The sequence below is a fragment of the Eumetopias jubatus genome, unplaced genomic scaffold, assembly GCF_037043125.1.
Source record: "Eumetopias jubatus isolate StellerSeaLion01/CBP00866 unplaced genomic scaffold, mEumJub1_p1.0 scaffold_10, whole genome shotgun sequence".
Lineage (NCBI taxonomy): Eukaryota > Metazoa > Chordata > Mammalia > Carnivora > Otariidae > Eumetopias > Eumetopias jubatus.
The window spans coordinates 23,750,396-23,776,914 of record NW_028274816.1 but is presented as its reverse complement, the minus strand read 5'-3'; the positions used below and the strand labels follow the sequence as shown (position 1 = coordinate 23,776,914).

Sequence of the window (26,519 nt, the reverse complement as noted above, 5' to 3'; positions counted from 1 at the left end):
ACCTGTCCTCCAGGCCAGCTCTACATCACTGTCCTGAGTCATCTTCCCTCACCTTCCTCTTGGGAACGTCTTTGGCCCCTGAAAGGAGTCCCCTATGTCCCGCATCTCATGACTTCTTTCTTGGTTTCCTCTCATCTGGTAGAACAAATCATCTAGTAGCTTCTGAGGAAGAATGCACCGAAGTGAATTGTTTGAAACACTGAAAATACCTTAATTTCAACCCTCACAGTTGAGTGTTAAGATGACTAAGAGTTGATTTCCAGACAGGAAATAATTTTCCATCAGAATTTTAAGGGTCCAGCTCCACAGTTGGCTGTTGAGACGAGAAATGGCATTCTTGATTCCTGATCCTTGATATGTACCCTATTTTTACCTTCTAGAGGCTTCTGAGATGTTCTCTTGTCATCCCAAAATTTCACTAGAATGTGCCCTGGAGTCACTCTTATCCCATTCTCTGGGTTGGGCATTTGGTAGGCCCTTTGAGTTTGAATACTTTATCTCTCAAGTCTAGCAAAATCCTTTCATTCTTTCTTTGAAAATTTCTTATCCTCTATTTCTAGTTCTTGCTAGAACTATTCGTGAATGATGCTGAAGCTCCTAACTCATCCTCTAATCTCCAACATTATCTTTCAATCCTGTAATTTTTATTTCTGCTGTTATATATAGTTGACCCTTGATCAGCAAGGGTTTGAACTGTGGGGGGTCCACTTATATGTGGATTTATTTCAATAAAAACAACACAGTACTGTAAATGTATTTTTCTTCCTTATGATTTTCTTAACACTTCCTTTTCTCTAGCTTACTTTATTGTAAGATTACAGTATATAATACATATAACATACAAAATATTTGTTAATTGTAAGGCTTCTGGTCAACAGTAAGCTATTAGTAGTTAAGTTTTGGGGGAGTCAAAGTTATATCCATATTTTCTTTTTTTTTTTTTAAGATTTTATTTATTTATTCATGAAAGACAGAGAGAAAGAGAGAGGCAGAGGGAGAAGCAGGCTCCCAAGGAGGAGGGAGCCCGACGCAGGACTCGATCCCAGAACCCTGGGATCATGACCTGAGCCAAATATTTTCAACTGTGTAGGGGGTCAGCCCTCCTAACACCTAGGTTGTTCAATGGTCAGCTATATATTAATTTCTAAAAGGCCTTCTTGGGGGGCGCCTGGGTGACTCAGTCGGTTAAGCATCTGCCTTCATCTCAGGTAGTGATCCCGGGGTCCTGGGATCGAGCCCCACATCAGGCTCCCTGCTCAGCGGGGGGCCTGCTTCTCCCTCTCCCACACCCCCTGATTGTGTTCCCTCTCTCGCTGTCTCTCTGTGTCAAATAAATAAATAAAATCTTAAATAAAAAATAAAAAATAAAAGGCCTTCTTGGGATGCCTGGGTGGCTCAGTTGGTTAGGTGCCTGCCTTCAGCTCAGGTCATAATCCCAGCATCCTGGGATCGAGTCCCCCATTGGACTCCTTGCTCAGTGGGGAGCCTGCTTCTCCCTCTGCCTGCCACTCCCCCTGCTTGTGCGTCCTCTCTCTGACAAATAAATCAATAAAATCTTTTTAAAAATCTAAAAAAATTAAAAATAAAAATAAGAGGCCTTGTTTCCTGCATGGTCCATTTTATGGTCTCCTGTTTTTGCACAGATGCCATATTTCCTCCCAAATTTTTGAGGATATGAATTATAATTTGGTTTTACCTTCCACATTGTTTTCACCAAGTCCCTCTTTCTCTGTCTGCTGGTCTCCGGCTGTTCTTTCACATTTAAAAGTGAGTCATTAAAATGCTGAATGGACGCTCTGGGTATCCAGGTCCGGGTGGGCTGACCAGTGGCTTCACTCCGCTGTTGGACTAAAAGACCCCCAAATAGCACCATCTGTGGTTCTCTTCCCTGAGACTGGTCACTTTATCCAGAAAAAACTCCAATCTTTAACTTGGGGACAGTACCCTTGCTCAATCCCTTTTTCTCTGAGTTCATCTCCGCCTTCCGCTACGGCTGTATCCCACAGGCCGGCTGTGTGCGTACATGTGTGGGAGAGGCATACACGTGTGCAGGCATGCATGTGACAGTAGGAGGCAAGTGACGGCTAACAACCTGAGAACGTAACTGCTCCCTGCACAGATTTCTGACTTAAGGGTTTTTTAGTCTCATTACACACACACACACACACACACACCCCACCCCAATGTCTGATTGCTGAGGCTTTCCAGGTCTCCAAGCTGCAAACTGGCTGGCTTCCCAGGGGATACCCACACTGCAAGCTTGGGTTTCAGCTTTCTCAGCTCTGCCATTTATCTATCAGCAACTAAACTTTGATTACCATCTCCCATATGCTGCTTCTCCTCTTCTGTTCCTTTATCATTATACTTTTATTGCCACTTTAGGGGGTTTTGAGAAAGGAATGGAAATAAACACATGTTCAATCCACATGTTTAACTGAAAGTCCTCTGCACTGGTGAATTTCAAACTTCTAAGCAGCACAAGCCTACCCTTGATTCCGGGTCAATCTTACGAAGATTGACAATCTACAAAAACAGAGCAATGGCTGGAGGCCCGGTGAGCCCTTTTACTCTCCACTTCCAGCAGGCGTGTCCACCGCACCCAGGCGCCTCGCCAGACACACTCTGAGCATCTTTGTTTCACATAAACTTTCTACTCCAGCAAAACTGCTCCATGAACATTCCCTACAGACATCTTTTACATTCACACTGTTCCCCAACCCTGGATCAACTTCCTCTTGTCATTTAAGTCCACGTCCAGCATTTCCTACAAGACCGAGTTTGAGCCACCTCCCTCTGTGAGGCCTCCCCTACACCATGCTCTATGGACAGCCCTCTTCCCTGCTCACCTCTGGTCTGAGTACCACCTAAAAGCAAATTACTACATTCATCTTTAGTTACCAGGGCCAATACTTTTTGTTCCTAGATAAAAAATGACCATTTCGGGGCACCTGAGTGGCTCAGTCGGTTAAGCATCTGCCTTCGGCTCAGGATCCTGGGACTGAGCCTGACAGCATCGTTAGGCTCCCTGCTCAGCGGGGGAGTCTGCTTCTCCCTCTCCCTCTGCCCCTCCCCCTGCTCGTGCGCTCACGCACGCTCTCTCTCTCTCTCAAATAAATAAATACAATCTTTAAAAAAAAAATGACCATTTCTCATATAAGCATTCCCTGGCTCTAAGAGAATGGGGTGGCCATGATAAAGTGAATCCTTTGGCTCAATCTCACTCCTGGGTGACTAGGTCTGCTGAGATAATAGCTCCATCTGTAGTTTCAAGTGTGATGTGTGCATGGTAATACTCCCCTGGGGTGGAACTCCTACTAGTTAGCGATGAGAGCTGAAGCATTCTGTTCTCTCTAGGCTCCCTGTTACAGAGCAGAAGTACCTGCCAGAGGCTCAGAGGTCTGCGACCAAAACTCAGTAAAAACTAATAGACTAGGCCTGGGTGGCTCAGTCGGTTAAGCGTCTGCCTTCGGCTCAGATCATGATCCCAGGGTCCTGGGATTGAGCCCCGTATTGGACTCCCTGCTCCGCGGTGAGCCTGCTTCTCCCTCTCCCACTGCGTGCCGCTCCCCCTGCTTGTGCTCTCTTCTCTCTCTCTGTCAAATAAAGAAATACAATCTTTAAAAAAAAAGAAAGAAAGAAAGAATAGGCTATGTGCGCTGAGCCATCTCCCAATAAGACATTAAAACTGTCCTGAAAGTAAGAAAGCTGGATCTAGTGTCCCACCTCAATACTTAAAGAAGAATCAATCTTCGGCCATCCTTAGAAGACACCATTAAATATCTTCATTTAGATTCCATCCAAATGTTCACGAGATCGAGGCCTACATAACTTATAGACCAGAGAGGGTAAGAGGGAGCAACCAGAACACTTCTAGAGTTAAGGCTGCTTCTATTTTTTTTTTTTTTTACTATTTTAATTCAGTTAATTAACATATAATGCATTATTGGTTTCAGAGATGATGCTGCTTTTAAATATATGGGCTGTCAACACAAAAAGTACAAGTGTAAAATGCATCCTGTTAAAAATCAATGATTAGGGCGCCTGGGTGGCTCAGTTGGTTAAGCGACTGCCTTCGGCTCAGGTCATGATCCTGGAGTCCAGGGATCGAGTCCCGCATCGGGCTCCCAGCTCAGCAGTGTGTCTGCTTCTCCCTCGGACCCTCCCCGCTCTCATGCTCTCTCTATCTCATTCTCTCTCTCAAATAAATAAATAAAATCTTTAAAAAAAAAATCAATGATTAATTTGCAAGACACTGGAGAAATTTGACTACTGACTAGGTATTCGATGACAGCAAGGAAATACTGTTAATACAGTGGTTTTGCTTTTAATAAGAGAGCATTTTTTAGAAATATATACCAAAATATGGATAAAATTATATGATGCCTGGGGTTTGCCTCAAAATGATCTAAGAAAGGGGGAGAGGGTCGGGTGAGGATTACAGATCAGGAGTCGGCAAATTTTTTTCTATAAAGTAAATGCCTTAGGCTTGGCAGGCTCTACAGTCTATGTTGCAATTACTCAACTCGGCCGTTGAGCATGGAAACAACCATAGACAATAAGTATAAACAAATGAGTATGTCTGTGTTCCAATAAAACTTTATAAAGACAGGAGGAGGTCAGATTTCGTCCACAGGCTCATAGTTTGCCAATCTCTGGTATAGATGAAACAAGACCGGCCATGAGTTGGATAATTATTGAAGCCAAGTGTTGAGTATGTAGGGATTCTCTCTACTTAGTGCGTATTTGAAACGATCCATCATAATATGAAAATTTCCATAATTTCCAAAGTAAAAAGTTTGACTTTTTTCTAAGAAGTCAATATTTTACTTTGGTTAAATATGTAAATAAATATTCTGGACTTAAAGTAGAAAACAGAATGAGGACTAATGATGACAGATTATCGTTTCATTTCCAGAAGGGCAAGGAAAAAAAGGAAAACACAGCATTCTCCTGGAAAACTGAAACTAAAAACAGCCCATCCGTGGAAATTTGTAGGACCAGAAGGTGAGGTGGTATTTGCCTGGAACATACCTGACCACTGAACCAGAGTACAAGGGTTTTCCTGATACTCCCCACCTCTGACATCGTCTCCCTCTACAAACTTGGTGGGGAGGTGTCCATATGTTCCGCAGGAGCCCTTCATGACTGCTTTACTGGGAGGTGATTCTCTCCTGAGAGCAGAATACATTCTCTTTTGAAAGCTCTCAGGACCAAAAGGCACATGTGGAAAGAACTTTCTGTCCCTGGCAAGCAGGGAACCAAATCCCTTCTCCTTGAACTTGGACAGTCTTCCCTCACTTGGAAGCCTCACTCATCCTCTGGTTTTAGAGAACTTAGCTGCATTCTCACAAAGCCCAGCTGAACAAGAAGCACCCTTCAGGGGCCGATTGGGCATAGGATGCTGTGAAATGCATCAGCACCCTTTCTATCTTGGCTTCCTCGTGCCCTTTTTTCCCCAGAGATGCTCTAAAAATCCTAGGACATCCTAAGAAATGAGACGAGAATTAAGTGAATAGGCAACAAAAAAGCAATCAAGTGACCAGGGAAAAATGTCCCTGTACTTTGCTACCTCTGCAGAAAGAGAATGAGAACCTGGCCCTGATAGGGTACCTCTGTAGGTGAAATAACTGAGGGCATCAAGATACCAATGGCCCAAGAGGCAGGATTCCTAGCTCTCCTTCCTCCAGGACCCAACAGCCATGGTAGTTCTGAGTATCACTTACTAAAAAGCATGGCCATCAGTCATGGCCAATACAGTGAATGTGGGGAGAAGGGAAAATAAAGAGAAGAAAGAATGTAGAAGGAGAAGACAATGGAAGGGGGAAAAAGAGAGGGAAAGGAGCAGAGAGTAAGGGGAACTAAAGAGATGGCTACGGCAGTGTTGGTAGACAAGCCAGTGGGTGACTCTTGGTGCCAGTTCTAGAGTCTCGGGGCTTGCCAGCCCAAGCCTTACCCTGGAGGAAGAGGCCGCTCCCAAGTGGTGGTCTTGGTATTATGATCAACGTAATAGACACGCCCATTAGGCAGCTCTCGCTGTTCCCATCTGAAAAATAAAGTCAAAGGACGCATGAGCTACATGGTTGAAAGGCATAAGCCCTTGTTTGAGAAGGAGTCCTTTGCTACTGATGTGGCAACTTTAAGAGGACAAAGATGACATATGAGACCAGCCCAGTGGTCAAACCAGCTCCATGCTATCACTGACGGTGGCACCCAGGAGTACTTCTTGAGAACAAAAGCTCCCCTTTATGAAGTCAATGTACTAGAATATGCCATGGATCACTCTAGCTTCTCCTAAATGACCCATATGAATCTACATTCCTTGGACTTTTCTAAATCAGTGTTTCATGGCCATTTCAAGATCAAAGATCCCTTTAGGAATCTGACGAAAGCCAAGGACACTTTCCTTCCCAAGTGTACTTACCAACAAAAATTTGTATGCAATTTCTGGGCCTCACAGACCTCACCCAAAGTTAATCTAGGGACCCTCCAACCTTTGTAACCTACACTACGTTTTAAAGTCACAAATTACAGGACTATCCCTATTCTCCTAGCATCAAATATATTCATGATCACATTTCTTTTTAAAATATAAGATTCATTTACAGAGGATCTTTAAAAGAGATCTGGGTGAATCAAGAAACACAGCATACTGTTATTTATTGACTATTCTCCTCACGCTATTTATTGACTGCTCTTCTCATGAGTCTGTGTGTAAGTTAATATGAGATAGGGGTGCCGACAGTGGCCATTCTGTGCTAATGGAAGAACAACAAGGTAGCAGACGATCCAAAGAAACAATCTACAAGCAAAACCACTAAAAAATACAGCCAAGGACCCCCCACTCCCATACTCCTGTTATTCCCATACTCAACGCAGTCTGACAGTAACTCCACTTACTCAGAACACAGTAGTCCATATATAAAGGATGCAAATTTTTATATTTATAAAATGATCACCACTTTATAAAGGATGTTAATGGTCCCATTAGCCTTTATGTTTTACATTGATTTCATTCACTTCTACTTGTGGATACTGCCTAGGGGAAGGTGACCTTTTCCAGGAAGTTAGTACAGTCAGTTCTGCTGAAATGCTTGTTTTGAAAACATAAATCTATCCCAGCTTGATTGATACATGAGGGAACAATGTGAGCATAATGTGAATTTTGTGTTTGCTTATGCATCACTTTTCCTTTTAGAAACACGAAATGCACACAGATGACTTCCCCTAGCTGACCCAGTCACACAGGAATACACAAAGTCCACGTGCATCTACCAGCTGCCTCCGTTTACTACATGCTGTACACCATCTTCATCCACATCTGGCGTTACAACTCCCATTTTATTTCAGATAGTCCTTCTTGCACCACTTTGCGACAACACTCACAAGCTCAAACTCTTCAGACACCCGCTTCCACAAGCACACTTCAGGTCTTTTCATGGAAACACACACTTATTGTAGTGTTATGTATCTCAACCATTTAACGTGTAAAACTGTGCTAACCATCATTATTAGGTTCCTGTTTTTCATTTGTGTACTGACACATTTTTTAAAAGATTTTATTTATTTGAGAGAGAGTGAGAGAGATCACAAAGGGAGAGGGAGAAGGAAACTCCCCGCTGACACAGGGCTCGATCCGAGGACCCTGAGATCATGACCTGAGCTGAAGGCAGATGCTTAATCAACTGAGCCACCCAGGCGCCCCTGTCACTGACACCTTTTTGGATGTTATACCCCTAACCCATTCTTTTCCTGTAAGCCCTGTAGCTTTTATTGCATAGTTTTTTGTGTTTTGTTTTGTTTTTGCACTGCATCGTCATTTTTTAGGAACACGTTAAGTAACAGCAGAGCAGACTGAATACTGAAATAAATGTCCTAACTTCTATTACTAAGCATGGTGTGGCTATTCCAATGGACATTAGCTTTATTCAATACTGTGTCTCATTTAAACCAAAATATCTGATCAGCAGCCTGCACTGATCAACACCTCAGAGGCTGATTCAGATACAGATATACATGAGGCTTTTAGGGCAAGAAAAGGAAGGAGGGCACCATCACCCTCTAAGCATCTATAATGAGCTACGGGCTCATGTTCTACTAAAGCAGTCCTTGCCTCCATCCTTTAAGGTGGTATATGCCATCACCATGGGTGAAACTGAGGATCAGAGAGGCTAAGTAACTTTTATGTGTCATTCCAACTCAGCTCTGACCCTCCAGCTAGTGAGTTTTACCAGAACATGCTGAAAGGAAGAAATGTGGAAAAGGAAGGTCGACTGAAATTTATAGGGAACCTACTACCCAGAAAACAAGGTGCCAGGTGCCTTCCCAATCCCCATCTCAAAGTGAACAGCACTGGAGTCCAGGGAGGGGGCCCTGGAGAATCAAGACAACTGGGGAGTAATTACAATGGGTCTACTGTGTTCATCTCTAGGCTCCATTTTAATCATAATCCTCTGCTCTGACATGATCTACCAGAAGAGGCTACACATTTCACACCACGGGGAGGGTTAGCCCTGGGAACAGTGAGGTCCAGTGGTTCCACAGTCCCACCTCTCAAAAGGGATCGACTACTGGCTGGAGGGCCGAAGGGCTACCTACATCGTTAACATGTGCTCGAGAACATCTTCTCTCCTGGGTATTCTTGCTCAAGGTTCTGGTTAAAGTGGATATGGGTGACTTGACCCAGGTGCCCTAATTCCTCCCACTGCAAAAAGAAGATCCTTACACTTCACTGTTTTTTATTAAAAGGGCAGCATATTCTGCCAAAAGTGACCAGATGAAAATGCACACTGGGTGAAAAGTTAAAGACCTCCTCCCTCTAGACGCCCTTCTGAATCAAAGACAAAATAGTAACAAATATTACCAGCTTGAGAGGCTGGTATTTCATCTATGGAGAACCTTTCATGTGAGGACCTCTCAGCAAAAAAGCTAGGCTAACATACCATGGCTTCACACCAGATCCTCAAACTCCTCCCGTCTGCCCGGGAATAAAGCAGCATATCTGATACCCTCTTTATTCATCTGAATTTGGAAATGAGACAGTCTGGAGAAGGATACTTGGCTTACGGGTTAAGTACTGAAATATGGAAGCTGCTCAAGGAAATGGCAACAAACCACTCTCGTAACATTTGCTCCCAGGAAGGCTTAAGTGGCTGAGAACTCCTCGGCATTCCCTGAGAAGTTAGCTAGCTCCTTCCCTTCCTTGGCAATTTCTGGCACAAAAGCACCAATAAAACGAGTCAGCTCATTTTGTAGTCACTATTTGGAAACCTGTCCATAATATGTGGATGAGGCCACACCTTTTAAAAAAGACAAAATATCTGTTGTAGCAATTGCAGATAAAAGGTGCCAAACACACTTTTTTCTTTATTCCAAAAATTCTTTTGTTACAACTTTCATCTTATAAGTAGTCTCTGCTTTTATAATTCATTTCAGGCAAAGAGAAAACTTTGATTTATACTTTGGCTCATATGTTAATTTGAAGATGGGATAATACTTAAAATTCCATGAAGTTAATGTCTTTAATTGACACAGTGGTATTCCCACATGCCGGCAGAAAGAAAGTCGGTGTGAAGTCCTCTTCACTTATATTCAAAAGTTACAGCAGCTCTTTCTAAGCCCAGATAAGATCTGTCCATCCCATCTTTGATCCCAGCTGATCCTAGAAATGAAAGTCTCTTTTTCAGGGGCTGTTATTGTCCAGCAAATCTCCATGTCCTTCTGTGAACCCTCTCAATTGGCTTAACTGGAAAAATAGTTACCAGAGGAACAAGACCTTTCTTGCATTACCTTTTTTGATATCTACATTTTTTTCCTTTTACAACTGGCCTCCTGCTCAGATTAAATGTCCATGTGGGTCCTCCCTGATCCATGACCTGGCCTAACTGCTTTTCTTAGAGAACTCTCGACTCCTCCCTTACCTGCACGGCTCCTCAGAATTCACACAAACCTCTTCCCTTCATTCACTGCAACACAGTCGGTCAATTCTAGCGACAATCAAAAGAGCCTCCCAATTCTCCTGCCTCCTCAGTAGCTGCTGACCCACATAGATTAAGCCTTCCGACTATCTTGGTTCGGTCTCCCCATGCCAAGAAAGTGATACTGGCAGCGACCTTTCATCAGCACATCCCTGTCAGGGGTTAGGTTTCTGTCCCTTATAAGCATCTTCTTCACACTGAGATAAAAAGGCTTTTCAATCACACTACCCATGGGTCTCAATACTGCATCCTGGTCACATGGTCATATCCTCTCCCACTGAATAGCTTTCTTTGATGCTCTCAGAAACAGTGTTCAAAGCATCAAGCTTGATTCAGGTCCCTTCCCAACACATTGCTCCTTGGCCTTCAACAAGTAACATTCAGTTCGACCATGGACTACACAGGGTCTTTGTATTCCAAGGCACTTAAAAAGTAGTCTCCAATTTCAATTAATCGTAGGTAATTTTTTTTTAACTTAAATTACCTTTGCTCCTATGCCTTTTATTCAGTTCTGTATCTTCCGTGCCCATGCCCTAACCCACCCCCCACCCCCATCGCCATCATTAAAAGGGTAAAAAATCCCATTGTAAGGATGTCACCCAGTCATTTCTCTCCTGTACAGTCTGAAAGGAAATTGTCTGGTCCCCTAAACTACATTTCTTTTGGAAGGTTTCCTAAAAGGTCTTCAGGAAATTCTCAATTATGCTGCCACTCAACCAACCCTGATCAACATGCCACCTGGTCAGATTTCCCTATGTTTAGACAGGATCACATTTTCACCAAGAGTAGGATTAAATTGGGAAGTGCTGGAAAGCCAGGCAAGGAGTTCAGGTTAGTATCAGAGATGTTCTCTTTAAAAGGCCCTCTCAGGGGCGCCTGGGTGGCTCAGTCAGTTAAGCGTCCACCTTCGGCTCAGGTCATGATCCAGGGGTCCTGGGATCAAGCCCCGCATTGGGCTCCTTGCTCAGCGGGGAGCCTGCTTCTCCATCTCCCTCTGCCTCTCCCCCTCCTCATGCTCTCTCTATGTCTCTGACCAATAAATAAATAAAATCTTTTTTAAAAAAATAAAATAATAAAATAATAAAATAAAAGGCCCTCTCAGGGGCACCTGGGTGGCTCAGTCATTAAGTGTCTGCCTTCGGCTCAGGTCATGATCCCAGGGTCCTGGGATCGAGCCCCACGTCGGGCTCCCTGCTCGGCGGGAAGCCTGCTTCTCCCTCTCACACTCCCTCTGCTTGTGTTTCCTCTCTCGCTGTGTCTCTCTCTGTCAAATAAATAAAAAAACAAATAAATAAAATTCAAAATACACTCTGTTAGAAAACAAAGTCAGGATGGAATCTTTACACGCATCAAAGAAAAGATGCCTTGCTGGCTACTTGAGACAAAAATTCAACTTCAAAAAAAGACATTGAAAAGTATTCTTAAAACTGCCTATGTGGAAGCTGAACTCCCCACAGACCAAAACCCCATGGAATTCCCAGTAAGAAACTGACTGAACCAAATCCTACTCCCCAAGCTTCGGCCACTTCCTGGGTGAGCCATAAGATTTATTTCCTCTGTTAGGGACATTTTTAGACTTTTATGAGCCAGAAATCTAGGTGCAAGGGAACAAATCTCCTGCTCACTATTTTCATGGCTTCAGTAGATCCTTTGTAAACTGGGTAGGAAATGTGTTAAACTCCGTCTTCCCCCAAGAAACTTTCTTCAGATACTGAGCTTTCCTTTCAAACTAAGCACACTAACCCCTTCTTAAAAACTATCAACAACCAGCACTTAAACCCTTTAAGCAGAGAATGGCACTGTTCAGCAGCAATCAAGGCTTCTGAATTAAGTCTGTTTTTCTTCTCCTTCAACCATCCAATTTCTTTGCATTGGAAAAGTCTCCAAAGCTCCTCCGTGAAGGATGACAATATTAAAATGTATGCTTTCACAGAGAGGTAAGACAATTCCTGAAGATGGTGTATATTAAAAAAAAAAAAAAAAGTTTAACATTTCTGCTGATAACAGATTTTGCAGGTAAATTTGGCAATGCAGAGAAATAGTCACTTTTTTTAAATTTTATTTATTTATTTGACAGAGAGATAGAGAGTACAAGTAGGCAGAGAGGCAAGCAGAGGGAGGGGGGGAAGCAGGCTCTCCGCTGAGCAGGGAGCCCGATGCGGGACTCGATCCCAGGACCCTGGGATCATGACCTGAGCCGAAGGCAGACGCTTAACTGACTGAGCCACCCAGGCGCCCGAGAAATAGTCACTTTTTAAAAAACAGTTGGTGGGAGCAAAAATGGGTATACTCTTTCAAAAGGGCAATTTGGCAGCTTGGTCAAAAACCTTTCCTATATCCTGTGAATATCCTGTAACTCAGCAGCTCTGCTTCTAGGATGTATAGTGCGGAAATAATTATGTGTTAAAGATTTAGCTGTAAGTACATCTGTCACAGTATGTTACAGCCTGTTAAACAAAAACTAGAAACAACCTAAATGCCCCCAAATGGAGGATTAGTACAATAAATTACGTCATTTCTATAATGGGTATAACAGTCACTGAAAATAACATGATAGATAATATTGACTTGTCTAGATATTTACCATATACTGGGGGGGAAAGCAAGTTAACAAATAACACACATAATAAAATCAAAATTTTGTTTAAAAATTATGTAAATATACTATTTTTCATTAAATCTAAAATGCCATCAATTGTATGATTTAACATACCACTAAGAAAGAAGAAAAAATGCTGCCAATTAAGCTTGTAAATTACATCTTGATTTTCAAGTTTAAATGTGAAATAACAAGCGTGCCAGAATCAACAAAATGTGGAGAGTATATGTGTGTAAAATTTTTACGTCAGCATAAGGAAGAATTTTAGACAAGACACAAATGGCACACGAAGATTAACAAACATGGCTGCTTTAAATTGTGAACTCCTGGGCGCCTGGGTGGCTCAGATGGTTAAGCGTCTGCCTTCGGCTCAGGTCATGATCCCAGGGTCCTGGGATCGAGTCCCGCATCGGGCTCCCTGCTCCTTGGGAGCCTGCTTCTCCCTCTGCCTCTCTCTCTCTCTCTGTCTCTCATGAATAAATAAATAATATCTTTAAAAAATAAAAAATAAAAAATAAATTGTGAACTCCTGTACAGGGAAAGGCAACATTAAAAAGTGAAAAGATGAGCCAAAGGCTGGAAGAAAATGTCTGCAATGCACAAAATTAAAAAGCAGTTAGTATCCAGCATATATGAAGAAACCCCACAGATTAGAGAGAAAAAGACAAATAGCCAAATAAAAAAATGGACAAAAATATATGACGAGGCAACTTACAAAATAGGAAATCAAAGAACCAAATGAAAACATGCAAAAGAGGTTCAATCTCCTTGGTAATCAAGGAAATTCAAAATAAAACCACAAAGAGATACCATTCACACCCATCAAACTGACCAAAAGGGAAAAAAAAAAAACTCATATTTTTTGTTGTTGTTTTTTTTTTTAAGATTTTTATTTATTTATTTGACAGAGAGAGAGAGAGAGAGAGAGAGAGAGAGAGCACAAGCAGGGGAAGCAGCAGAGGGAGAGGGAGAAGCAGGCTCCCCACTGAGCAGGGAGCCCCAAGCGGGGCTCAAGCCCAGGACCCTGGGATCATGACCTGACCTGAAGGCAGACGCTTAACTGAATGAGCCACCCAGGCGCCCCACAATATTAAGTTTTAGCAGGAATGCTTATGCATGCTCGTGGGAGTACGAGTATTGGTGAGCAATTTGATGGTATCTACTAAAATTGAACATCTTCAACCCCTACAATAACATTCCAGCTCCAGCACATGCCTTAAAGAAACAAACATGGAGGGGCGCCTGGATGGCTCAGTCAGTTAGGCATCTGACTCTTGGTTTCATCTCAGGTCATGATCTTAAGAGTCCTGGCATCCAGCCCTGCATCTCGTGCTCCACATTCAGCAGGGAATCTACTTGAGGATTCTCTCTCTCCCTCTCCCTTGGCCCTTACCTCCCAATCCCCCCACACTCTCTCTCTAAATAAATAAATAAAATCTTAAAAAAAAAAGACATGTACCAAGATATGCACAGAAAAACTTCATTGTATGTTTATAATTGTGAGGCGATAATAATAGTATAAATATAAAATATGCAAACATTTATTTAGCTGTTATATTAAATATACACATAGAAGGTATAAATTTTATATAAAAATAATCAAATGTTTATTAAAATAATATACATGTTTAAATATATTTATAAGTTTTTATATTTTGTATTTATATATGACATATAAATGTAAATATAAATACATTTGAATTATAAATAAAAGTTGTCTATTCATACAATAGAATACCTTATAGCAGTTTAAATGAATACGTGAATTCCATGTAGTTCTGTATATAGAGAATGGAATCGGGAAGAGGTTCACAGACACTTTCTACTGGATTTGTAATGTCTTTGTCGAGAGGTTAAAAAAGGGGAAATCACATGGCGCCTGGGTGGCTCAGTCGTTAAGCGTCTGCCTTCAGCTCAGGTCATGATCCCAGGGTCCTGGGATCGAGCCCCGCATTGGGCTCCCTGCCCCACGGGAAACCTGCTTCTCCCTCTCCCACTCCCCCTGCTTGTGTTCCCTCTCTCACTGTGTCTCTCTGTCAAATAAATAAAGTCTTTAAAAAATAAAATAAAATAAAATAAAATAAAATAAAATAAATAAAATAGGGGAAGTCTGTAGCAAATATAGCATAACGCTAAAATCTGATAAAACTGGGTAGTGAGCCCACAGGTAGGTTTCATATTACTCTCCATTCTTATCTGCATGCTTAAAATATTTTACAATAAAAATATAAATTTTAAAGCACATACTATAAGATGATCAAATTTTGGTAGACGTGTATTTACGTGCATGTCTATATATGTGGTTCTGGGCAAATTGCTTAAGATTTCCTCATTTGCAAAATGAGGATAAAAGCAGCTACCCCACAGAGTGTCATGAAGATGCACCAAATAATCCATGGGCAAAACTCAGCATTCCCCTACACACTGTAAACACTGAACACATGTTAGCTATTACTAATAGTCAGGAAAAAATATACACAATCTGGAAAGCACCAATGGTTAAATCGCGGTGTTTGTTACTGCTGTTCTTCTCCATTTTCTTTTTCTACGTAAAAAGAATCTTTTTTAATTTTAAATGCTATTGAGAATGTGAAATAATTTATCTAGTCATTAACAAATACTTCTCACCCCATCTCCCTCGAAGCCAGGTACTATGCTAGGTGCTGACAGTACAAAGACGGACACAATAATCTCTGCTTTTGAGGAGCTCTCAAGGAAGTGTAGTAGGAATAAAAATTCATAATTACACATATATATAGTAGCGTGAGAAGGTCTTGTGGACCAGCCCCGGACAACACAAGAATCTTTGGAAATAAGGTTGCATTCTGAGATGATGAGGAGGAAGCCAGAAGCATGTGTTGATATTCAGTATTACCTAAGTGTGTAACAGTCCCTGCATGGCCAAGAGCTAAACCATATTCAGCAAAAAAGGCACAGAGTCTCCCAGTATAATCCTTTAATCTGGTGCTACTCAAAGCATGGTCCATGGCCCAAACTGTTACTGTTTAGCAACCAGAAAAGTACAGAAGTTTCTAAGCATTTAGAAACTTTTGTACCAATTTGGCACTGCCACAACAGCTAAATAAGTGATCAGTGGAGAAGGAACAAAAGTAAGGCTTCGTAACAGATTGAAAATAAGAAAATAAAACAAAAACAGAAAAGAGGAAAAAAAAAAAAAGGACTGGTTCTTCACAGACAGTGTAAGAAGTATTGTTTTCAAACTCCTTGGGTAAGGATCCTTGGCTAGTGCCAAAATTGAGTTTGGAATGAAATGCAATGGCAGCGGCTGGTTTATAACTTAGCAGAGAAGCTCCAAATTCCAACGTCTCTTAAAGCTTTCCACAAACAAAACATCCAAGAGCTCTTCCTCGACGGTCATCCTTGAGAGTGTCTCAAGGAGCACCTGGGGCAAGGGGCCTCTGGATGTCCATAACCGGGTGTGGGGGTAGGGGAGATGGCAAAGCCGAAAGATCTAGAAAACACCCCTCCTCGATTAATTCTACTTTGAGGCAGGAAACAGGCCAGCCAATGACTGCGGGAGAAAAAGGCTGGTGTGAAATGGCAGCACTGAGGTAAGTCGGCAGTCCAAACACAACGGCCTCCCTTATGTAAGAAACCACAGCAGCGTGCAGCCTGCCAGAGTCAAATAATGTGCCTCTGTGTGCGAGGGACTGAGGGGGCTGCAGAGCCCAGGACGCACTTGGAGTTTATCTAAGCCATGTACACACGGTCTGTTAATGAGCATTTGGTTCCCAAAGTGGGCTCGGGGCTGATAAAAAACAGATGCAGGGCCAGCTGATCAAAGTGGCCTCACTCCCCACTGCCCGCTGCCTGGACCACTACCTCACCATGTCTCCTGAGCCCTCCTGGCACCCCCTTCTTTAATGCACATTTGCAACCTGAAAATGCCACACCCTTCCGCTTGGCTTCTTTCAGGCTAATTAAATTTAAAAAGTACAGGAAGCCGGAGGGTTTGGAGACAGGGAGAGAGAAAGGGGCCGAGGGCTGCTCTGCTTGTGGACTCACGCAGCCCAGCCTTCTGTACCTTCGGTCCTTAAAACATACAGACAGACGTGTGTAAGCTCTTTAAGACCAGAGTTGCAAAGGCTGCAGATTTCAGAAAGGCAATGCAGCCACCAGGAAGACAGGCCCTCGGGATTCCCAAGTCAACCTCGGTCAATCGCTCAGTAGAGGAGACTGAAGGGGTTGAGAAGATAAAGGTGGGAAGAGACAGTTGGCTGGATTGCTTTATCGCGGCTGGATACCTCGATAAAGCAATGTCCTGTGGCTGAGAAATGCCTTAGCCAAGAGGAGACATGGTCCAGGGGATCTCCCAGCGCACAAGGACTCCTCATGAGCAGGGAAAAGCGTCCCCCACCCTGTGAGAATAGCGTATTTGAACCCAAAGCCAGTCAACTCAGTGGATGACAGCCTTCTGCTCTTGCCTCTGGGAAGAAAATGCAATATTCCTGTCACAGTTGCTATATTAGGTATCAAAGAAGCGGAACACATTCATCCAGGTGGAGAAAGAAAAAAAAAAAAGACGGAATTTAAATTTACTCATTACAAATATGTCTGGGGGTGCCTACTTTGTGTCAGGCTCCCTGTCACCCTGATGTTTACAGCCCGGCAGGGCAGAGAGGTGCCAAACAAGCAAATAGACATGTGAGAAGAGTTACAGTAGACAGAGCAGTTTGACCTTGTCTACCAGGGATCTTTCCTTGATCAGAGGAAGTACTGATTGATTAATGGAAAAAATGGGGAGGAAAGTTTCAGAAAGAGTGACTTGCATGGTGGAGGGTCCTAAGTCCAGAGAAAGGGTGGTACATCTGTCAAACTAACCGAAGTCATTAAGGCTAGAGCTTAGAGAGCAAAGCAGAATCTTCCATGGAAGGCTTGAGGGGTTGGTGGGGTTATATCATGTGGGGCTTTTTAGGCCTTATTAAGGATTTGAGAATTTATCCCTAAAGACAATGGGCAGCCACAGCAGCATTCTAAGTGTGACATGTCATGCTCAGAGTTGTATTTAAAAAGATGAAAATTGGTCTCCTGACTCATAAAGCCAAGGTACCCGGAATAAAGGAATAACCATCTTGATCAGATCTCCTGAACTTGTAAATAGGCTGGTGTGGTGATAGCAGGTCTTTTGAGTTGCAAAGGTCACTGCAAGAAGCATGTCTTCTCTGACCTGCCACCACAGAGCAGCAAACTGAAAGCATGCCATCCTCATGCCAGGCACTCAGCAGTTTTGGTGGCAATCTCCAATCTCCAGGCCCTGAATCAGCCTGCGAGGCACTAAGCTCCCGCTGTCTTAGGGATGCGCACCTTAAGCTGGAAAACGGGGTCTCAATACCATCCTACATGTTAGAGTGGGCAGTGGCCTCCCCAGGCCCACACACGGATCTCATCACATTCTAAATGCTCTAGGGAAAAGATCTTGTTCAAACTCTACCTCAGCAAAGTCTTTCAGCCTCTGGCAAGGATGGGGGTGGGGAATCAGCTTCTCTGGGCTGCTCCATCTGCCAAACTTAGAATAAAGAGTGTTTTCAGGGCCTGGAGTTTTCCAGCTGCCTGGAAACAGGAAGAGCCCAATCCCAGAGAACAGTAACCCTCACACACACCCTACATAAAGACATGTTGAGCCATTAGCCCTAATTGCCTGTGACTGACATAGGAGCGAAGCTGGCCTTCCAGGCATTTGCTCAGCGGAAAGAAAACAAACAGCTCACAGGGGACACAGGCAGCCATTTTCTCTCCTTTCTGCCAAAATGATTTTGCTCCGTTCCCCCCAAATTACAGCATACATATTTGAAATTATAAACCAAACAAAGGTCTTTCTAGCATCCTTCACCACATACAAAAGAGAATATAAATTTAAATCTGTAGGGAAGAGCTGGACACAAGCAACTGGTTATTAATCTTTTCGCAAAATCAAGAACTTCACAAACACTTTTCAGAGCCACCTCTCAATACCCGATCTCTCCAGGTTTGAGTTATTAGGAAGTACTTGGAATACTTTTCATTTATTCATCATACTTTATTAAGATATATGTTAGGTAGTGGGCCAAATGCTAAGAATGTGATATATATGTGGTAAAAATCATATTTGCCTTCAGATCTACAATTTTTGTTTTTAACAAGTGGGTTTTCTAAAGAGGCTTAAGAAGACAAAGCATATTATACATCAAGCAAGAGACCGTGCATCCTTCCCTTTTCCTTTATGAATTACAAGGGCCCAGAGGACACACCCACATGCCATCATCAGCCAGACCAGTGACTGTGGTGATACAGTTTCCTTGGTACCAAACTGATAACCAGGATGGATTTCAGGACCACAATGATTGGTAGTTGCTGAGACAAGACTTCAGTTCCCAGTTCAGAACCATTCCCTTCCTTTACGGTTCCTTCACAGTCAATTCAAAAATATCATTCACCAGGTGGAACACCCACCATGTTCTGCCCTTCACTTCCTAGAGAGACATGCATGATTATTAACTCCCCCTTACAGAGATGGTGAACCATCTGAGCAAGGTCACATAGGATCCAGTGGGGATTTGAAGCCAGATCTGCTTGTTTCCAGGGTCCATACTCTCAATCTCTATTCACTATATAGCCAAATTTGAACTGCCCTTTGGCTTAATGGGGCCATCTCCTTATCATCCAAGGTCTTCACCGTCAGATTTAACTCTGAACTAAAGGATGACTAGTAGTCCATGTTAACATCAGCCCCAGTATTACGGGAGGAACATACAGTAATATTGAGAGCCTAATGTCCTCCACAGATTGTTAAGATAAACTTCAGGAGAGAAAAGCAGTTTTCTGAGCAGGATCTCAATAAACACCCTCCAAAGACGAAGGAAGGCAAAATGAGCTCCTTGTTCCATAAAAGTCACGCTCTTCTAGTCAAGCTGTTCATTTCAAGTCATGGTATAAGGTAGCATTGATTCTGCCCCAGATGAGTTAGAGTCTTTTAAAGATTTCTGTAGAACAAGCAGTTCTTCCACACCTCCCTTGCTCCTATGCATGGCAGCCTCCCCAGAGACTACAAGTCACTAGGTAATAAATAACCATTTTGTTTCTGTCCTGGTGAAGGAGCCTGAGATTTGAGAGGAGGGAGCGCTGCTGTGGGCCGGAAGGCTACTCACCCAGCAGGCAAAGCATCGAGGGCCTGGGCAGCTGCCGGGAGCTGCTGGGTGCCTGAGGTGCTGGGCTCCTCTCCTTCTGCTGGTGTGGCCGGAGCAGGGAGAGACACTGCAGTGGGGTTCGAGGTCACACTCGACACCGCAGCAGGCGACGATGTCACCCCAACAACAGAGGGCTCTTCAGGATCAGTGGCTGCGGTGGGCTCGTCATTCACTGAAAACAGAGAAATCATATTTGAGAGATCAACTCAGACTCGTATTCACATTCACTAGATTTTTCCCTTAAAGTGGTAACACAGTACCTACAATGTTACCCTGCATGTACCTGGTGATAGGAAAAAGTTTTACAAAACTTAACTTTGGAAATGACAGCTAGTCAGTAATGGCCTGCCCCTGTTCTCCTCCCACCCCCCGCCCAACAATTGGGAGATGGATCTGAAATAAATATATTAAATATTACCCCTTTTGTATACCTTTATTACATTTTTCTAAAGTAGTCTGATTACATGTATTACAATAAAAGAAGAGCAGGAAGGAGGGTAATGGGGAGCTGTGCTGGTGATAAATGAAGCAAGGTCAAGGCCATCTATAGGGTCACATACTTTTCTTTAAACCTGCCATTTGTCTGCTGGGCACAAATGGCACCTTCCTTCAAAAAGCTCTCTATACTCTAAGAAGCAAAAAACTTCCAACAATGTGCCTGTTCTTTTAAAGACTCATCCTCAAAGCATGGAACAAAGATTAATACTATAGATGAAAAAGATGGGCGCCAAAGATGAGGGACTTGTCTTCCAGATAACAATAGACAAAGAGAAAGAAGTCAAATAAGCCTGTTCCAAGTCTCCTTATTTCTCCATTTCTTTATTTCTTTGCTGATCACTCATGTCCACAAGGACCCCAAGACAATGCAATATGCTCTCACTCAAAAAGGGATCAAACAAGGTTTTCGAAGAATTCTTTGAAAATGGATAAGCCATATGCAGAGAATTTTCTACATATGTGATTGCATATGTGCACGTTTATACTAGAATTCTGTAGGAAAACCCCTTAGATGTGAGTTAGCCTCATCTTCCTAATTCAGAAATTCTTTATGCAGTTTCAAATGTAACAAATGTACTTATCCAGATTCTTCTCAAATGCTTGTGACAAGGAACTTGCTACCATTCCATCGTTGAGCAGCTGTCCTGCCAGCAAGTTTTTTCTTACGTGAGGCAGAGATTTCACTCGCTGGTCCTCGTCCCCACCCCCCATGCAATACACAGTAAGTACTTGGCCACCCTGTTTCTCATTCACCTTCTCTTTTCTGGTAAGAAGGCCTGCTCTTCCTTTAATGTTTCTAGGCCCTTCCCTTCTTATCACCTGGCTGCTCGCTTCTACTTATCTTCTACTGCCTCTCCTCAATGAGGACAGCAGGAACTGAACATAATAAATCAGACACCACCAGACCAGCAGAGTCAGATTTCCAATATAAGTGGTATTAGTTAAGATGTACAGAACACCAGTGTGTGCCAGGCAAACTGCACAGCAATTTGGATTGTCTCATGTAAGCCTCACGCACAACCCCACACATTAGGTACAACGAATATCCCATTTTACAGTTGTGGAAACTGAGGCTCAAAGAGGTCAAATAACCTGCTGAGGTCGAGGGGCACCTAATTCTCACCCCTACTGCCTGCCTCCAGAGCCTGAACTCCTAACTGTGCTCTCCTTCTCCCTCCTTGCACATCCTCTAAAGCAACCCAAGATGGTAACAACTGAAGCAATGACAGGATCCTACCAGCTCACCTGAGACTGAGGGCCAGCTGAAACCAAAAGTTCTTTACATGATGGGATGCCACCTGCTCTTCAGAAATGGAAAAGAGCCTAGGTACAACCTGTGATCCACTCATTTGCTTTCTCCCCAGCATATGAAACACTGTCTGGCACATCAACTAAATTAGTTGTTTAATAAGTGACTCCATCTTATGCAACTGGTGTTTCCCCCACACATATGCAAGATTTCATACTTCTCTTCCTATTCTAGCTCAGCCAAGTTGGTAAAACACAACAGATGGCAACTCTCTTTATGCAAAACTATATATTTTACCCAATTCCAATACAAAAAACCATCATGATATTTTTGAGAACTAAATAAGTTCATCCTAGAAGCTATAAGAAAAACTAGGGGCGCCTGGATGGCTCAAGAGGTTAAGCCTCCGACTCTTGATTTCAGCTCAGGTCATGATCTCTGGGTGGTGGGACTGAGCCCTGCATCGGGCTCTATGTTAAGCGCAGAGTCCGCTTGTCCTTCTCCCTCCCTCCCTGCCCCTCTCCCCGCTCACACTTGCTCTCACTTCCTCTCTCTCTCCTTAAAATAAATAAACTGTTTAGAAAAAATTGTAAGAAAACCTAAATGCAGAAGAATAGCCATAAAAATTCTCAAGAAGAGTGTTGTGTGTGTTGGGGGGGGGGAGTAGTTCTCTAAAGTATTAACACATCACAAAGCTGCAACAATTAAAACAATGTGGTACTAACACACGAATAAGCAGATGTCGATGAAATAAACAAGAAGTTCAGAAACAGAATTAAATATTCATAGGAATTCAGTATTTGACAAAGGTGGCATTTTAAATGACTGCAGCAAAGAGATCATTCAGTAGACAGTGCTGTGACAACTAGGTAGTCCACCGGGAAAAAGAGGAGTTATATCCCTACCTTATCCAGGACATGAAAATAAATTCCAGATGAATCAAAAATTTTGACATAAGAAATGAAACTAAAAAGGAACTAAAGAAAACAGAGGAGAATATTTTTATCTCAAAGTGGAAAAGACTTTTTGAAGTATCACACAAAATCTAGAAGACATAAAAGATGGATGAATTCAACTGCATTATAGGTTTTGGGGTTTTTATTTAAATGGCAAAAAAAATCAAAATCAAAATCAAAGAAAAACAACAAACTGGGAAAAATTATTGCCAACTCATATTACAGACTAATGGCTAATTTCTTTGATATGAAAAGAATCTCTACAAATCAGTAAGAAAAAGACCAAAAATATGCACAGGCACTTCAGAGTAAAGGAGATACAAATTACCCCTAAAAGTATTAAAAGATGCTCAATCTCAATTATGAGACAAGAAATGCAATTTAAGGGGCGCCTGGGTGGCTTAGTCGGTTAAGCGTCTCCCTTTGGCTCAGGTCATGATCTCAGGGTCCTGGGATCGAGTCCCGCATCATGCTCCCTGCTCAGTGGGGGAGCCTGCTTCTCCCTCTCCCTCTGCCCCCTCCCTGCTTGGGAGCTCTGTCAAATAAATAAATAAAATATTTTTTAAAAAAAGAAAAAGAAATGTAATTTAAGACTAGGATGAAGTACCATTTTTTTAACCTATCAGATTGGTAAAAATAAAAATATTTAGGGGCACCTGGGTGGCTCAGTCAGTTAAGCATCCAGCTCTTGATTTCAGCTTGGGTCATGATCTCAGGGTTGTGAGATCAAGCCCCACGTCAGGCTCCGCCTGGGCAAGGAGCCTGCTTAAGAGTCTCTCTCTCCCTTTCCCACTGCCCCATCTCCCCCCTTAAAAAAATTAATCTGGTAAATAAGAAAAAAAAAATAACACTAGTAAAAGTATAAGAAAAACTGGCATTTTCACATATTGCTGGCAGCAGTAGAAATTATTAGAACCTCTAAGAAGAACAGCTGGCAATATCGAAAAGTTAAATGCAATAAGAGGGGGCACCTGGCTGGCTCAGTTGGTTAAGCGTCTGCCTTTGCCTCGGGTCATGATCCCAGGGTCCTGGGATTGAGTCCCATATGAGGCTTCTCCCTCTCCCGCTCCCCCTGCTTGTGTGCTCTCTCTGTCAAATAAATGAATAGAATCTTAAAAAAAAAAGAAAGAAAGAAAGATCTTAAGGGGCGCCTGGGTGGCTCAGTCGTTAAGGGTCTGCCTTCAGCTCAGGTCGTGATCCCAGGGTCCTGGGATCGAGCTCCACATCGGGCTCCCTACTCAGCGGGAAGCCTGCTTCTCCCTCTCCCACCCCCCCTGCTTATGTTCCCTCTCTCGCTGTGTCTCTCTCTGTCAAATAAATACATAAAAATAAATAAATAAATAAATAAATAAATAAATAAAAATAAAAAATAAATTTAAAAAATCTTAAAAAATATTTATAAAATAAGGTCTCTGCCCTATAATCTGTTTTAAAAAAAGCTGAAGACACTGTCAGCTAAGTACCAACATAGCAGATGTCACAGGGGCTGTGTGGTTGAGTAGTCAAGACCACAGGTGTTGTAGGATCCACAGAGAGGATCAGTCTGGCTTAAGAAGTAGAGACGGCCTCCAGGGAGTGGGGCTCAAGTGAGCAAAGAGGTATAGGCAAGAACATAGGAGACAGAGAGTGGAAGTAGTGAAAAACGAAGGAAACAAATTTGCCCTAATTTCAAGGAGGGTGCAGTCTTTGCAGGGAGCAAAGTTGTATACATCACACAATTAGGATTAATAGAGAACATTGGCTATACGTATTGGATAGAGCTACAATGTAAAATACAGCAGTTCTCTAAGGCATGACTAAATTGTCACTCCTTGTCTTTGTCAATCCAGTTTTTTTCTCTATTTGAAGCCACAGCTTGAGTACGGTGCTCTGTCACTGGCTTACTGGTGTGACCATAAGCCAGTAACTTAATTGTCTGAACTTCAGTTTCTTCTGACTGTAAGCTGTGATGGAGAGGATTTATTGCTGAGGTTCTTTCAAGCTCTCATGTTCTAAGAATGTGTATATATTTACAACACATACACTTTCTGAGAGTAGAAGAATACAAGCACAGACCCAGAAAGTTGGTCAGTGCAAGGATATTCGGCTCTCATACTCTATTTCCAAAGCAAAGTGTAGCACAAAGCTCCAAAACAGGTAAGCTCCTGTGGTGAATCAAGGACTCTTGGATAGGTCTGTGGACAGACGCAATCTTGGTGGGAACCCTTCAAACTAGATTTGCATCTGCATGCATAGTCAGATCCAAATAGCGTTGATTGGAGGGTCTTTTCCATTGGCATGCCATGGAAAATGGGGCTCTGCTTTTGTTATTTTCCTGGTCAACAATTTTGTAATAATTATTTTTAATGGGTAGTACATGCACATTATGAGAATTCTTTTTAAAGATTTTATTTATTTATTTGACAGAGAGAGAGAGACACAGCGAGAGAGGGAACACAAGCAGGGGGAGTGGGAGAGGGAGAAGCAGGCTTCCTACGGAGCAGGGAGCCCAATTCAGGACTCGATTCCAGGACCCCGGGATCACAACCCGAGCTGAAGGCAGACACTCAACGACTGAGCCACCCAGGCACCCCTTTCATGAGAATTTTAAAGGTATAAAAGCTCAAACAGTGTAAAGAAAGTCTCCTTCCTGTTCCAGTCCTCTGGCCCCCAGTTTCCTCCCCAGAGGCAGTCACTGTTGTGTTTCTTATGATTCTTTCAAAGATATTCTTTTGACTATACAAGCATATGCACATATATTTGAAAACACACTCATACTCATACACACTAGCACAATATATATGCTATTCTGCACCTTGCCACACAATAATTAGAAATTTTTGCAAAGAACTTGAAACAAACTTGAAGAGCTTTGGCACATCTCTCCTTTGCTAACCCCAACCAGATATGGGGACACAATTTTAGTATCAAAAAGAACAATAATCACAATGGACTGAAATATTTTCTTTTTTTAAGTTTTTTTTAAGATTTTATTTATTTATTTGACAGAGAGAGGGAACACAAGCAGGGGGAGTGGGAGAGGGAGAAGCAGGCTTCCTGCCGAGCAGGGAGCCCGATGTGGGGCTCCATCCCAGGACCCTGGGATCATGACCTGAGCTGAAGGCAGACGCTTAATGACTGAGCCACCCAGGCGCCCCTGGATTGAAATATTTTAAATATGTTTAAATCCAAGAGCTTATAATGACTTTTACACAAAACAAAATTTCACTGTTCATTTTTAGAGGATGTAAGGAAATCAATTCATTATTCTGAAAACCAGTAAATAAAAGGCAAGACCCAAGCATTTCTCCTGCCTTTTCTTTACAAACTGAATCTCAAGGTAGCCAAATAGTTGATGAAGGGAAGTTTCTCTTCCAGGCATGGTAGGATTAGAATATGACTGTTTTGCAATCCCCAACCAATTTATGGATTTAGGCAATAATCATCAGTGGGTGCTAATATTGCAAAAGGGTGACAGCTGTGATGTGCCTTCTGATGGAAGGACGTGACTCTGTGTGTGTCACCAACATTGAATATATAACAACAAAAAGAACACTATAATAAACTTATCACCCAGCTCCAAATATTATTGGTTCATGGCTATTTTAATTTCATCTACAGCCCCACCCACCTCTGTTCTACACACCCACCCCCAGGTCCCCCACCTCCCTCTTACTGCATTTTATTTTTTAATTTTTTCTAAAGATTTTATTTATTTATTTGACAGAGAGAGACACAGCAAGAGAGGGAAAACAAGCAAGGGGAGTGGGAGAGGGAAAAGGAGGCTTTGCGCGGAGCAGGGAGCAGGGCTCGATCCCAGGACCCTGAGATCATGACCTGAGCCGAAGGCAGACTCTTAACGACTGAGCCACCCAGGCGCCCCTCATTTTTTAATTTTTATTATTATTATTTTTTAAAGATTTTATTTGTCAGAGAGAGAGAGGGAGAGCACAAGCAGGGGGAGTGGCAGGCAGAGGAAGAAGCAGGCTCCCAGCTGAGCAGGGAGCCCAACGCAAGGCTCGATCACAGGACCCCGAGATCATGATGCAAGCCAAAGGCAGACGCTCAACAGACTGAGCC

General features: G+C 42.7%; 1 protein-coding gene across 2 annotated transcripts in view; it reads right to left on the bottom strand.

The window, feature by feature from the left end:
* WWP2 (WW domain containing E3 ubiquitin protein ligase 2) overlaps positions 1-26,519 on the bottom strand; it is a 142,450-nt gene that overhangs the window by 24,509 nt on the left and 91,422 nt on the right. For both annotated transcript variants that reach the window (XM_028091849.2, XM_088027460.1), the window contains exons 8-9: positions 19,719-19,929; positions 5,954-6,043 (exon numbers count right to left, since the gene is read on the bottom strand). In XM_028091849.2, the coding sequence (XP_027947650.1) occupies positions 5,954-6,043; positions 19,719-19,929 (301 nt within the window). The remainder of the gene's footprint in view (positions 1-5,953; positions 6,044-19,718; positions 19,930-26,519) is intronic.